The sequence below is a fragment of the Oncorhynchus gorbuscha genome, linkage group LG14 (assembly GCF_021184085.1).
Source record: "Oncorhynchus gorbuscha isolate QuinsamMale2020 ecotype Even-year linkage group LG14, OgorEven_v1.0, whole genome shotgun sequence".
In the NCBI taxonomy this organism is placed as follows: Eukaryota; Metazoa; Chordata; class Actinopteri; order Salmoniformes; family Salmonidae; genus Oncorhynchus; species Oncorhynchus gorbuscha.
In genome coordinates this window covers 61,407,635-61,423,471 of record NC_060186.1, presented here as the reverse complement: position 1 = coordinate 61,423,471, position 15,837 = coordinate 61,407,635, and the positions used below count along the sequence as shown (strand labels likewise).

At 45.2% G+C, this 15,837-nt stretch overlaps 1 protein-coding gene across 1 annotated transcript in view; it reads left to right on the top strand.

The window, feature by feature from the left end:
- Positions 1-15,837, top strand: part of fig4a (FIG4 phosphoinositide 5-phosphatase a) — a 134,858-nt gene that overhangs the window by 50,558 nt on the left and 68,463 nt on the right. The window contains exons 14-16 of the mRNA XM_046298728.1: positions 5,864-5,909; positions 6,041-6,189; positions 6,317-6,483. Of these exons, the coding sequence (XP_046154684.1) occupies positions 5,864-5,909; positions 6,041-6,189; positions 6,317-6,483 (362 nt within the window). The remainder of the gene's footprint in view (positions 1-5,863; positions 5,910-6,040; positions 6,190-6,316; positions 6,484-15,837) is intronic.

Here is a 15,837-nt window from a genome sequence, read left to right as displayed (position 1 = left end):
TTTGGAGTCCAACAGAAAAGAGTCAATTCTGGAATATGATTTATGAACTGATGAAAAGAAAGAGTAATCCCTGTCTGTTGGGTGCGTCAGTCTCCAAATATCGACAATGTTAAGGTTAACAGGCCAGACGAGAGGTGAGCCCAGAGGGGTAAAAACTTGCGCCCTTTACACCCCAACCTATACCTCTATAACTACCTCACCCCACCCTCTAGATTTTTTTACAGGGGTTGGTGTTAAATTGTCATAATTGGTTGTAATTGTGATTATTGCTACGTTTGTTTTAATGTGTTAGACAAAGTCCCTCTGAGGGCTGCAATAAAGCTCCGTCTAATAACTAATCATACAGTATTTTACAGTCACGCATTAATAGCAATTACATTAATTTTTTTCCCTTCTGATATAAATGAATGTCCAGTAATGGGAATAGATGGGTCTGTTAGATGGGAGTCTTGCTGAATAGTCATGGCCAGGGTATCCCTACCTATCAGAGTAGATGATGGAGCATGCAGCAGCAGAAGGGTGTGAAGAACAGCTGCACTGCTCACTATCTGCATGTCTTAATCACAACCATTGACATTTCCATCTGGTTACCTAAGCTGCTAGCCATTCTTCTAATGACGTATTTATTAGCTTTATGTTACATTATCAAACACACTCCCTTGCTTTTATACATGTGCTCATGCTTAAGAAACACACACACACGGCCGCCCACTCTCTCGTCTCTGGCGGGGTTGTTGACTTGAGTCCAGACCAGACGTGTCACAAATGAAAAGTCTTCCTCCATTTACTTCTTAATTTATTATTTCTTCTGTGCTTCCAGACATGTGACATTCTGACTAGCCCTGGGTTGTCTCATATGGAGACTCCCATGGGGCTCACTGCTAGTCTGGAGGCTAACCTTCTTACACAACCACAATTATGAAAGTCAATCAATCAATCAATCAATCAAAAGGGATTCAAAAGAAGAAAAATATATACACACTACCGTTAAACTTTGGGGTCACTTAGAAATGTCCTTGTTTTTGAAAGAAAAGCACCATTTAAAATAACATCAAATTGATCAGAAATACAGTGGAGACATTGTTAATGTTGTTAATGACTATTGTAGCTGGAAACGGCTGTTTTGTAATGGAATATCTACTTAGGTGTACAGATGCCCATTATCAGCAGTCCTGTGTTCCAATGGAACGTTGTGTTACCTAATCCAACTGTATCATTTTAAAAGGCTAATATATCATTAGAAAACCCTTTTACAATTATGTTAGCACAGCTGAAAACTGTCCTGCTGTTTTAAAGAAGCAATAGAATTGGCCTTCTTTAGTCTAGTTGAGTACCAGTTGGTGTCATGATAGTTTGCCCCTGGTGATGCGTTGTGCAGACCGCACTACCCTTTGGAGAGCCTTGCGGTTGAGGGCGGTGCAGTTGCCTTACCAGGCTGTGATACAGCCCGACAAGGTGCCCTCGATTGTGCATCATTTTGGGTAGAGGTCGACCGATTAATCGGAATTGCCGATTAATTAGGGCCGAGTTCAAGTTTTCATAACAATCGTTAATCGCCATTTTTGGACACTGATAATGGCCGATTACATTCTACTCCACGTGGAGACTGCGTGACAGGCTGACTACCTGTTATGCGAGTGCAGCAAGGAGCCACGGTAAGGTGCTCGCTAGCATAAAACTTATCTCATAAAAATCTATCTTAACATAATCACTAGTTAACTACACATGGTTGATATTACTAGTATATCTAGCTTGTCGATGCGGTGCCTGTTAATTTATCATTGATTCACAGCCTACTTCAACAAACGGTGATTTAACAAACGCATTTGCGAAAATAGCAATATAGCAATAGCAAAAATAGCAAATAGCAAATTAACAAAAGTGAACAAAATCGTTGCACTAATGTACCTAACCATAAACATCAATGCCTTTCTTAAAATCAATGCACAGAAGTATATATTTTTAAACCTGCATATTAATGTTAGCAGGCAATATTAACTCTGCAAATTGTGTCACCTCTCTTGCGTTCATTGCACGCAGAGTCAGGGTATATGCAACAGTTTGGGCCGCCTGGCTCTCTGCGAACTTATTTGCCAGATTTTTACATAATTATGACATAACATTGAAGGTTGTGCAATGTAACAGCAATATTTAGACTTATGAAAGCCACCAGTTAGATAAAACACAGAACGGTTCCATATTTCACTGAAAGAATAAACGTTTTGTTTTCGAAATTATAGTTTCCGGATTTGACCATATTAATGACCTAAGGCTCGTATTTCTGTGTGTTATAATTAAGTCTATGATTTGATAGAGCAGTCTGACTGAGCGGTGGTAGGCAGCAGCAGGCTCGTAAGCATGAATTCAAACAGCACTTTCCTGCATTTGCCAGCAGCTCTTCCATTGCGCTATTTATGACTTCAAGCCTATCAACGCCCAAGATTAGGCTGGCAATACTAAAGTACCTATTAGAACATCCAATAGTCAAAGGTATATGAAATACAAATGGCATAAAACCTAAAACTTCCTACCTGGGAATATTGAAGACTCATGTTAAAAGGAACCACCAGCTTTCATATGTTCTCATGTTCTGAGCAAGGAACTTAAACGTTAGCTTTCTTACATAGCACATATTGCACTTTTATTTTTTTCTCCAACACTTTGTTTTGGCATTATTTAAACCAAATTGAACATGTTTCATTATTTATTTGAGACTAAATTGGTTTTATTGATTGTAATTTTATTGTACTATATTAAGTTAAAATAAAAGTGTTAATTCAGTATTGTTCTAATTGTCATTATTACAAATATATATATATAAAAATCGGCCGATTAATCAGCATCAGCTTTTTTTTGGGGTCCTCCAATAATCGGTATCGGCGTTGAAAAATCATAATCGGTCGACCTCTAGTTTTGGGTGACAAGCCACATTTCTTCAGCCTCGTTCTGTGATGTGTACGCCCATGAACTTAAAACCTCCTACCTTCTCCACTGCTGTCCCTTCAATGTGGATAGGGGGGTGCTCCCTCTGTTGTTTCCTGAAGTCCACGATCATCTCCTTTGTTTTCTTGACGTTGAGTGAGAGGTTGTTTTCCTGACGCCACAGGAATGAGTGCCCTCACCTCCTCCCTCTAGGCTGTCTCATCGTTGTTGGAAAGTCCGGGACCCAATTGCACAGGGTGGGGTTGAGACCCAAGGCCTCCAGCTTGATGATGAACTTGGAGTGTACTATGGTGTTGAATGCTGAGCTGTAGTCAATGAACAGCATTCTTATATAGGTATTCCTTTTGTCCAGATGGGATATGGCAGTGTGATGGCAATTGCGTCGTCTGTGGACCTATTGGCAGGAGTGGAAACTGAAGTGGGTCGAGTTTGGCCAGTAAGGTGGTGATATAATCCTTGACTAGTCTCTCGAAGCACTTCATGATGACAGAAGTGGGTAGTCATTTAGTTCAGTTATCTTTGCCTTCTTGGGTACAGGAACAATGGTAGCCATCTTGAAGCATGTGGGGACAACACACTGGGATAGGGAGCGATTGAATATGTCCTTAAACACACCAGCCAGCTGGTCTGCGCATGCTTTGAGGATGCGGCTAGGGATGCTGCCTGGGCCAACAGCCTTTCGAGGGTTAACATGTTTAAATGTTTTACTCACATCAGCCATGGAGGTGGGGGGGGGGGCGCAGTCCTTGTTAGTGGGCCATGATGGTGGCACTGTATTATCCTCAAACCGGGCGAAGAAGGTGTTTAGTTTGTTTCGAAGCGTGACGTCCGTGACGTGACTGGATTTCTTTTTGTAGTCTGTGATTTCCTTTAGACCCTGCCACATATGTCTTGTGTCTGAGCTGTTGAATTGCGACTCCACCTTGTCCCTGGCATTTCGCTTGTTTGATTGCCTTGTGGAAGGAATAGCTACACTGTTTATATTCAGACATATTCCCAGACCTCTTTCCATGGTTAAATATGGTGGATCGCGCTTTAATTTTGCACGAATGCCGCCTTCCATCCACGGTTTCTGGTTAGGATAGATGTTAATAGTCACAGTGGGTACATCATCTCCAATGCACTTCTTTATGAAAGCACTCACCGAGCCAGCGTATATGTTGATGTTTTTCTGATGCTGACCGCAACATATTCCAGTCCGCTGATCAAAACAATCTTGAAGCGTGGCTTCCAATTGGTCGGACCATCATTGAATGGTTCTCGTCACTGGTACATCCTGTTTGAGTTTCTGCCTATAAGACGGAAGGAGCTAGATGGCATTATGGTCAGATTTGCAGAGGGGAGGGCGGGGGAGGGCTTTGTATGCATCACGGAAGTTAGAGTAGCAGTGGTCGAGGGTATTGCGCATGCGCAATCAATATGCTGGTAGAATTTAGGTAGCCTTGTTCTCAAATTTGCTTTGTTAAAATCCCCAGCTATAATAAATGCAGCCTCAGGATGTATGGTTTCCAGTTTGCATATAGTCCAGTGAAGTTCCTTGAATGCCGTCTTGGTGTCTGCTTGAGGGGGAATGTACACAGCTGTGACGAGAATTCTCTTGGTAGGTAAAATGGCTGGCACTTGATTGTAAGGAATTCTAGATCGGGTGAGCAGAATGACTTGACTTCCTGTATGTTGTTATGATTACACCATGAGTCGTTAATCACAAAGCATACACGCCCCTATCTTTGCCCAGAGAGGTGTTTATCTCTGTCGGCGCGATGCATGGAGAAGCCCGGTGGCTGAACCAATTCCGACAACATATCCCAAGAGAACCATGGTTTCCGTGAATCGGAGAATGTTACAATCTCTGATGTCTCTCTGGAAGGCAACCCTTGTTCGATATTCATCTAACTTGTTGTCAAGAGACTGGACATTGGCTAGTAGTATACTCAGGTGTGGTGTGCACTTCTACGGAGCCTGACCAGGTGGCCGCTTCGTCTGCCCCTAATGCGGCGTCGTTGTTTTGGATCTCCCACTGGAATTAGATCCTTTGTCCTGGGTGGTGGTCCGAACAGAGGATCCGCTTCGGGAAAGTTGTAATTCCTGGTCGTAATGTTGGTAAATTGACGTTGGGCTTATATCCAATAGTTCTTCCCGGCTGTATGTAATAAGACTTAAGATTTCCTGGGGTAACAATGTAAGAAATAATACATAAAAACTCGAAGCGAGGCGACCATCTCTGTCGGCGCCATCATAATGAGTGAGAGGCACTGCCTCGCAGTGCTTGTCACAACCGGCCATGAGCATGAGTAGGGTGGCGTCTGGGTTAGGGGAGGTTTTGGCCGGGTGGGCTTTACTTGGCTCATCTCGTTCAAGCGACTCTTTGTGGCGGGCCAGGCGCCTGCAGGTTGAACAGTGTCTCCTCCGACACATTGGTGCGGCTGGCTTCCGGGTTAAGCGGTGCTTTTTTGGAGGATGCATGACTCAACCTTCGCCTCTCCCGAGCCCGTTGGGGAGTTGCAGCGATGAGACAAGATCGTAATTGGATCGCAATTTGATATCACGAAATTGGGGAGAAATAGAGGTAAAAAAATGTTTTTACATTAACATATCATGCATAGCATACAAGCCAGGGACACACCTGGCAATGAAGCAAGCATAGAGTGACCTAAATTGATAAGCAAAGAAGACGGGATGGTAATCTTGGAAGAGATGCTATGGGTAGAAGAGCCAATGTTTCTCTGGTTTTCATCACACAGTGCTGTATGCCATTGTGGCATTGGATAATTACTCCTCGATGCACCAGTCCTAAATGTGTTCAGATTCAGAAACTTCAAGTTTTGCCATCTCAAGACAATTTATGTGCATTGCAGGAGTATAAAAGTACAACAAGCATACTCTGTGTTTGATTGATTAAAGGAGTTTTCTCTTTCCTCAGGTGGGGAGATCTTGGGGGAATTCTTACCTCAAGTGGGCGTGTCCAGGTACGGTATATTACACACCGTACACACCTGAGCAGGCGGTGGCTGTTGACATGGAAACGTGGAGATGATCTTTTATCAGCGCCCACATTCAAATGTTTTGTTGTTGTTGAGCTCTCCTCTCCCATCTTCAGACAGGTGTGTTAAGGACGAACTGCGTGGACTGTCTGGACCGTACTAACACGGCCCAGTTCATGGTGGGGAAGTGTGCTCTGGCCTATCAGCTCTACGCTCTGGGCATGATTGACAAGCCCAAGCTGCAGTTCGACACGGACTGTGTTAGGTAAAACCCTACTCTACTCTCGCCTCTGAGACTCACTTACACATTTTCTAAAAGTTGACATAAGTAATTAGAAAATGCTGTTGACATCTCTGACCTTGTGTGACCTTTACCCCCCTCCCCACTTCAGGCTGTTTGAGGAGCTGTATGAAGACCATGGGGACACCCTGTCTCTGCAGTACGGGGGCTCCCAGCTTGTCCACAGGGTGAAGACCTACCGGAAGATAGCCCCCTGGACACAGCACTCCAAAGACATCATGCAGACCCTGTCCCGTTACTATAGCAACGCTTTCTCAGGTAGATACGGACACACACTTTTATCTCACCTTTATTTATCCAGGTAGGCCAGTTGAGAACTAGTTCTCATTTACAACTGCTACCTGGCCAAGATAAAGCAAAGCAGTGTGACACCAACAACACAGAGTTACACATGGAATAAACAAACATACAGTCAATAACACAATAGAAAAGTCTATATACAGTGTGTGCAAATGGAGTAAGATTAGGGAGGTGAGGCAATAAATAGGCCGAAGTGGCAAAATAATAATTACAATTTAGCAATTAAACTCTAGAGTGATAGATGTGCAGAAGATGAATGTGCAATTAGAGATACTGGGGTGCAAAGGAGCAAAAAAATAAATAGCAATATGGGGATGAGGTAGTTGGGTGGGCTCTTTACAGATGGGCTATGTACAGGTGCAATGATCCGTAAGCTGCTCTGACAGATGATGCTTAAAGTTAGTGAGGGAGATGTGAGTCTCCAGCTTCAGTGACTTTTGCAATTCGTTCCAGTCATTGGCAGCAGAGAACTGGAAGGAAAGGCGGCCAAAGGAGGAGTTGACTTTAGGGGTGACCAGTGAAATATACCTGCTGGAGAGCGTGCTACGGGTGGGTGCTGCTATGGTGACCAGTGAGCTGAGATCAGGCGTGGCTTTACCTAGCATAGACTTATAGATGACCTGGAGCCAGTGGGTTTGGCGACGAATATGAAGAGAGGGCCAGTCAACGAGAGCATACAGGTCGCAGTGGTGGGTAGTATATGGGGCTTTGTGACAGAACGGATGGCACTGTGATAGACTGCATCCAATTGACTGAGTAGAGTGTTGGAGGCTATTTTGTTGCAAAATAGGAAGCCAACTCTAGATTACATTTTGGATTGGAGATGCTTAATGTGAGTCTGGAAGGAGAGTTTGCAGTCTAACCAGACACCTAGGTATTTGTATTTGTCCACATATTCTAAGTCAGAACTGTCCAGAGTAGTGATGCTGGACGGGCGGGGAGGTGCGGGCAGCGATTGGATGAAGAGCATGCATTTAGTTTTACTTGCATTTAAGAGCAGTTGGAGGCCACGGAAGGAGAGTTGTATGGCATTGAAGCTTTTCTGGAGGTTTGTTAACAGAGTGTCCAAAGAAGGGCCAGAAGTACACAGAATGGTGTCTGATGCTCGCAAGCACACACATGCTCACACACACCCACATGCTCACACACACCCACATGCTCACACACACCCACATGCTCACACACACCCACATGCTCACACACACCCACATGCTCACACACACCCACATGCTCACACACACCCACACACACACACACACACACACACACACACACACACACACACACACACACACACACACACACACACACACACACACACACACACACACACACACACACACACACACACACACACACACACACAAAATCTGTCATAACAAAAATACTTTTACCATTGCAAATTCTTTACAGGCATCTAGGTAGTCTCTCTTGACAGCCCTAGTTTGAGATTTCTTATGTAGGTAGTAGTGTCTCCGAGGTAACGGTGCCTCCCAGGTAATGGCGCCTCCGAGGTATGACCACTTCATACCACTCACTCATCACCCCCGTATTGTTACTTCGGCAACACACTCACTCAGGATCCCTCTATTCCCCCTATATACACACACATACTCCATTCACCCCTGCCCTGTCCTTATGACACCACTGCTTACTCATCCACGAGTGTCTCTTTCTCTCTCATTACCCCTCCTCATCCACTCACCCCCTCTTCATCCCCTCACTCCCTCCTCATCCCCTCATCCCCTCACCACCTCCTCACCCTCTCCCCTCACCCTCATCCCCTCTCCCCTCTCCTCATCCACTCTTCCTGCCCCCTCCTCTTCTCCCACCCCCTCCTTTTCCACGCTTCCTTCTCCCCTCCTGCCACCCCCTCTTCTCCCGCCTCCTCCTCTTCAGCCGATTCTTTCATCTTCTCCCACCCCCCTCCTCTTCTCCTGCCCCGCCCTTCATCCACTCTTCCTTCTCCCCTCTTCTCCTGCCCCCGGCCCCTCCTCATCCACTCTTCCTTCTCCCCTCCTCATCCTCCTCTTCTCCCGCCCCTCCTCTTCTCACATCCTCCTCTTCTCCCACCCCTCCTCATCCACTCTTCCTGCCCCCTCCTCTTCTCCCACCCCCACCTTATCCACTCTTCCTTCTCCCCTCCTCTTCTCCCACCCCCACCTTATCCACTCTTCCTTCTCCCCTCCCGTCCCCTTCTTCCGCCCTCCTCCTTTTCTCCTGCCCCCTCCTCATCCACTCTTCTCCCGTCCCCCTCCTCTTCTCCCGTACCCCTCCTCATCCACTCTTCCTTCTCTTCTCCTGCCCCCTCCTTTTCTCCCGCCCCCTCCTCATTAACTCTTCATTCCCCCCTCCTCATCCACTCTTCCTGCCCCCCTCCTCAACCACTCTTCCTTCTCCCCTCCTCATCCACTCTTCCTGCCCCCTTCCTCATCCACTCTTCCTTCTCCCCCCTCCTCACCCCTTCATTTTATTCTGCCCCCTCCTCATCCACTCTTCCTTCTCCCCTCCTCACCCCTTCATTTTATTCTGCCCACCTCCTCATCCACTCTTCCTTCTCCCCTCCTCACCCCTTCATTTTATTCTGCCCCCCCTCATCCAGTCTTCCTTCTCCCCTCCTCACCCCTTCATTTTATTCTGCCCCCTCCTCATCCACTCTTCCTTCTCCCCTCCTCACCGCTTATTTGATTCTGCCCCCTCCTCATCCACTCTTCCTTCTCCCCTCCTCACCCCTTCATTTGATTCTGCCCCCTCCTCATCCACTCTTCCTTCTCCCCTCCTCACCCCTTCTTTTTATTCTGCCCCCTCCTCATCCACTCTTCCTTCTCCCCTCCTCACCCCTTCATTTTATTCTGCCCACCTCCTCATCCACTCTTCCTTCTCCCCTCCTCACCCCTTCATTTTATTCCCCCCCCCCCTCATTCACTCTTCCTTCTCCCCTCCTCACCCCTTCATTTTATTCTGCCCCCTCCTCATCCACTCTTCCTTCTCCCCTCCTCACCGCTTCATTTGATTCTGCCCCCTCCTCATCCAGTCTTCCTTCTCCCCTCCTCACCCCTTCATTTGATTCTGCCCCCCTCCTCATCCACTCTTCCTTCTCCCCTCCTCACCCCTTCATTTTATTCTGCCCCCCTCCTCATCCACTCTTCCCACCATTGCTCCCACTACTTCTATGCTCTCTCTGTCAGATAATGTGACCACCCCCTCCCAACTCCTTAGTTACATTTCAAATCAAATCTATAATGAGTTTGCAGACCCAGCGTAAGGTAAGTGGCAACCTCGTAATAATGTCATACATCATGTGATGTTTACACACCCTATCTCTCTCCCAAGGGACTTACACACACGCACACAGTTTGCATTACAGTGGAGACTAATTGCTGTAAATTATTCTGACAGAGAAACACTGTGTAGAGAGCTATATATTATCCCCCTTTTTCACATCCGTCTTCAGCATTGCCATAAAGACCCTAATAAATCAACTACTGTAAATGTGTCCAGTACTGATGTATTTATTGTATTTACCAGCTACATTGTTTGAGGACACGACATTGTGGGGAAGAGTTAGAGCAGAGGGGTGGAACCGTAGAGATCCTATTAATTTACTATTCTAATTCTATGGGTAGAACTCTATTGCCTTGGAATACTTTAGAACAGAGTATATAAAACACAGGAAAACCTACTATACACAGCACTAAGTGCATCTGGTTGTGTTCTTGGCTTAGAAGTGTTCCCTTTCTACCTTAAAATCACAGTCTCTCTACGTCTTAGTTCACAGCCCTTTGCTGTTCAGAACACTGTAGACAGGGGGTTGATTAGAAGGCGTCCCCTCGTCTCAGTCTCCTACATCTCCTGTTGCTGGAAGATTGAACATCAGAGCTGTAGAAACTCTCCTCTGTCTCCCAGAGCACTTTCTTCTGAATCACCCTCACACGTACAAAGATCCACAGTCACACACGCATGCATTTCATTTGCATGGACACACACACACCCTCGCCCACCTCCACACTAATTATGATGAAATTAGGCTTCCTTCACGACGTTGAATTATACATTCTCATGACATCCTCCAGTGTAACATTCAGCCTACCATCACCACAGGACCCATATCCCGGTAATGATAGCGCGGTGCACAATTGGCCCAGCGTCGTCTGGGTTTGGCCGGGATAGGCCATCATTGTAAATAAGAATTTGTTCTTAACTGACTTTCCTAGTTAAATAAAGGTTAAATTAACAAACACAAAAATATCTCCCTTCAGTCACACTGACACCTTACAGGGGACAAAATTGCTTCTCTCCACTTCAACTAACACATGACTTCCTGTCTCCCTCAAACTTTAGTGAGGAAAGTAACCCTGGAGTGTTTTACTGGGGACCATGTTTAGTTTAACTCAATCCAAGTGAATCATGGGAATAATCCAGTCAACAGTAATTGCCTTAATTGTACTGGACCCAGGAAGAGTGCTAATGGGGATCCATAATAAATACAAATACAAAACAGTTAGGCCTAAATGGAGAAATTATATTATTGGAATATGGAGGAAAATAATTGTTTCTTTTGGATGAGATTATTATTATCTCTGTTATTGCATCCAAATATTTTTATATGAAAATCCTCCGTGCCTCCCTAGGTTGATTCAATTGACCTTGTGTTGACTACACACACACACACACACACACACACACACACACACACACACACACACACACACACACACACACACACACACACACACACACACACACACACACACACACACACACACACACACACACACACACACACACACACACACACATGCGCACCACACATAGTCATCTAATTGTGGTGGTAATGAAAGTTTACTGTTCTCTAGTTCAGGATGAAACTATCCTCATTGGTATTAGTGTTCAGAAATGACGTACACCAGAACCCCAGGTGTCATATAAGATATCCACAATGAGATCTGCTGGGGCCTGGCTGCGATGGAGTGAGTGGGAGAAAAGAGGGCCTCAGGGGCCTGTGAGAGGATGAGGGGCCACTAACTCATTCTTCTGCTGAGTGGGAATCAGTTTGATGTCAGTGTTGTGGCCAGGTATTCGTTAGTGAGCTTGTGTGTGTGTGCGTTAGCATGTTCAAGACTAACGTTCCACACTAAACCCACCCTTTTGGGTTTGAGTAGAGCATTTCATCAAGAGTCGACACAAGAAACTCCTCTTCTCTTTTGGCTGCAGAAGTCAATTGCAACATCTCTGTGTGTGATGTCGAGTGGTGAGTCACTGTCTTCCTTTGTCCTCACACACCCTGCCCTCCCTGCACCAACCAATGTCTGTCATCAGACTAATATAGATACAGGATAATTTTGATTGGCCGGTAACAGTTAGACTGAGTGCTGGTTAACCCAGATGTGTCATCTATGCCTGACGGTTAGTACAACAGAGCTGACACTTATCCCACCCTTAAGCGTCCATCGTTGTCCAAAACTTGTACGCACAGCAGTGTTCTAGAATATTGGACCGTTGACGTTCATACTTTTCAAATTCTCAACTCAGATCAAGCTGAACAACATGTCCAAACGAATGCTTGTCGAACATCTCATTCCAAAATCCACTCTTCTGGGAAGGCTTTCCACTAGCTGTTGGAACATTGCTGCAGGGACTAGAGCATTAGTAAGGTCGGGCACTGATGTTGGGAGATAAGGCCTGGCTCGCAGTCTGCTTTCCAATTCATCCCAAAGGTGTTCAGTTGGTTGAGATCAGAGCTCTGTGCAGGCCAGTCAAGTTCTTCCACATGGATCTCAAAAAACATTTCTGTATGGACCTCGCTTTGTGCACTTAGTCTGTACAGTGTCAAACTGTTGCCACAAAGTTGGAAACACAGAATGTCATTGTATGCTAAATGTCATTGTGTGCTATAACGTTAATATTTCCCTTCACTGGAACTAAGGGGGCTAGCCCGAACCATGAAAAACAGCCCTAGTCCATTATTTCTCCTCCACCAAACTTTACAGTTGTCACTATGCATTGGGGCACGTAGAGTTCTCTTGGTATCCGCCAAACCAAGATTCATCCGTTGGACTACCAGATGGTGAAGTGTGATTCATCATTCCAGAGAACGCATTTGCACTGCTCCAGAGTTCAATGGCGGCAAGCTTTACACCACTCCAGCTGACGCTTGGCATTGCACATGGTGATCTTAGGCTTGTGTGTGGCTGTTCAGCCATGGAAACCCATTTCATGAAGCTCCTGACGAACAGTTATTGTGCTGATATTGCTTCCAGAGGCAGTTTGGAACTCTTTAGTGAGTGTTGCTTCAGCACCCGACGGTCCCGTTCTGTGAGCTTGTGTGGTCTACCACTTTGCGGCTGAGCTGCTGTTACTCCGAGACATTTCCACTACACAATAACAGCACTTGCAGTTGACTGGGGCAGCTCTAGCAGGGCTGACTTATTGGAAAGGTGGCATCCTATGACAGTGCCACGTTGAAAGTCACTGAGCTCTGCAGTATGGCCATTCTACTGCCAATGTTTGTCTATGGCGATTGCATGGCTGTTAACTCGATTTTATATACCAGTCAGCAACGGGTGTGGCTGAAAAAGCCAAATCCACTAATTTGAAGGAGTGTATTTCTCCAACTGTCAACACATTCAAATGATTCGAGGACACGTACGGGAGCCACGTTGTTTGGAAATTGGGGGGGGGGGGGGGGCATTCGGGCGTAGCTATGTCACAATGGGACACGGGACTAACGCGTCTTACCATCTGTGGATTATGATTTACGCTTCATCCCTCACAGCACTCGGGTTCCAAACAGATGGAGAGAACAAAGAAAATAAGTGAAAGGGCCAAACTACTGTGCCACTGAGGATGGGATCAGACAGACTGTCACAGTGCTTATTTCCCATGATTGCATTTCCTTTCCCTATTATGATATTGTGTTGTGTTGAGTCACCACCCTCGTTGTTGTCACTAATGCTAAAACAACTCTCATTTGGTTTTTCTTACTGTAGCCTCTCTCTCCTACCCCTCTGGTTGAGAGGGTCTGTCTCCTATTTGACTATTCTGAACTCATCTTTTTTCTTAACTGTAATTGAGGGTTTTTATTCATTCATAGGCTTACTCTTGTTTATTTTATGGCAAGATGTTCAATGGCAAGATGTTCAAAGAAGATTGGAGTGTAACTGACATCCAAGAGAAAGAGCTGTTACATGTTCTATGATGAGTCTGTACAGTATCGTGTCCAAGTTGAATGTTGGAACATTGTTAGAGCTGAAAACGTCTGCAATTCAATCTGTTCGAGGAGGCACATATGTTTTTCTGGCTGAGGTACATGCAGTGCATTCGGAAAGTATTCAACCCCCTAGACTTTTTCCACATTTTATTACGTTACAGTCTTATTCTAAAATTGATTAAATAAAAATTGTTCCTCAATCTACACACAATAACCCATCATGAAAAAGTGAAAACAGATGTATTCAGTCCCTTTTGCTTTGAGACTTGAAATTGAGCTCAGGTGCATCCTGTTTCCATTGATCATCCTTGAGATGTTTCTACAACTTGGAGTCGGTGTTAAATTAAATTGATTGTACATCATTTGGAAAGGAACACAGCTGTCTATATAAAGTCCCACAGTTGATAGTGCATGTCAGAGCAAAAACCAAGCCATGAGGTTCAAGGAATTGTCCGTAGAGCTCCGAGACAGGATTGTGTTGAGGCACAGATCTGGGGAAGGGTACCAATACATTTCTGCAGCATTGAAGGGTCCCCAAGAACACAGTGACCTCCATTTTTAAATGGAAGAAGTTTGGAACCACCAAGACTCTTCCAGAGCTGGCCACCCAGCCAAACTGAGCAATCGTGGGGAGAAGGGTCTTGGTCAGGGAGGTGACCAAGAATCCGATGGTCACTCTAACAGAGCTCCAGAGTTTCTCTGTGGAGATGTGAGAACCTTCCAGAAGGACAACTATCTATGAAGCAATGAACCAATCAGGCCTTTAGGGTAGCCAGACAGAAGCCACTCCTCAATAAAATGCACATGACAGCCAAAGACACCTAAAGGACTCTGACCATGAGAAACAAGATTCTCTGGTCTAATGAAACCAAGATTGAACTCTTTGAACTGAATGTCAAGCATCACGTCTGGAGGAAACCTGGCACTATCCAAATGGTGAAGCATGGTGGTGGAAGCATCATGCTGTGGGGATGTTTTTCAGCGGCAGGGACTGGGAGACTAGTCAGGATCGAGGGAAATATAAATGGAGAAAAGTACAGAGATCATTGATGAAAACCTGCTCCAGAGCACTCAGTACCTCAGACTGGGGTGAAGGTTCACCTTTCTACAGGACCAAGACCCTAAGCACAGCCAGGACAACACAAGAGTGGCTTCGGGACAAGTCTCTGAATGTCCTTGAGTGACCCAGCCAGAGCCCGGACTTGAACCCGATCTAACGTCTTTGGAGAGACCTGAAAATAGCTGTGCAGCGACGCTCCCCATCCAACCTGACAGCTTGAGAACATCTGCAGGGAAGAATGGGAGAAACTCCCCAAATACAGGTGTACTAAGCTTGTAGCTAAAAACCTGGTTTTGCTTTGTTATTATGGGGAATTGTGTGTAGATTGAAGAGAGAGAAAAAAACTATTTTGAATCAATTTTAGAATAAGGCTGTAACGTACCAAAATGTGGAAAAGGTTAAGGGGTCTGAATACTTTCTGAATGCACTGTACAGTATTACCTACAGTTGAATGATGTTCCAAGCTCTGTGCTTTCTGTTCACGGAAGAGGAGTGACTAATGTTTTAACATGACATAATTACTGTAGATGACTAACAAACCTCTAGTAGCTTGATCTAATTCCCTATAGTATTCCCTATAGTATTCCCTATAGTGTTCCCTATAGTGTTCCCTATAGTATTCCCTATAGTATTCCCTATAGTATTCCCTATAGTGTTCCCTATAGTGTTCCCTATAGTATTCCCTATAGTGTTCCCTATAGTGTTCCCTATAGTGTTCCCTATAGTGTTCCCTATAGTGTTCCCTATAGTGTTCCCTATAGTATTCCCTATAGTATTCCCTATAGTATTCCCTATAGTATTCTCTAGATAGTAACTGGCATTTTGATATGGGCTGCATTTATTGTTGATGGGTAGTGATTGGATAAGCATGCTGTAAAGCGTCAAGAATATAGTCATAACCCCACTTTGTAAAATTATGCAGTTTATTCAGGACCCAGTTTCCCGATAGCGATGGAACTTAGGCTTACGATTGTTTGACTGATGCATCGTTCCTACAACCGCCGAAGATGTAACATGCGTTTCCCAAAACTCCACACAGAGA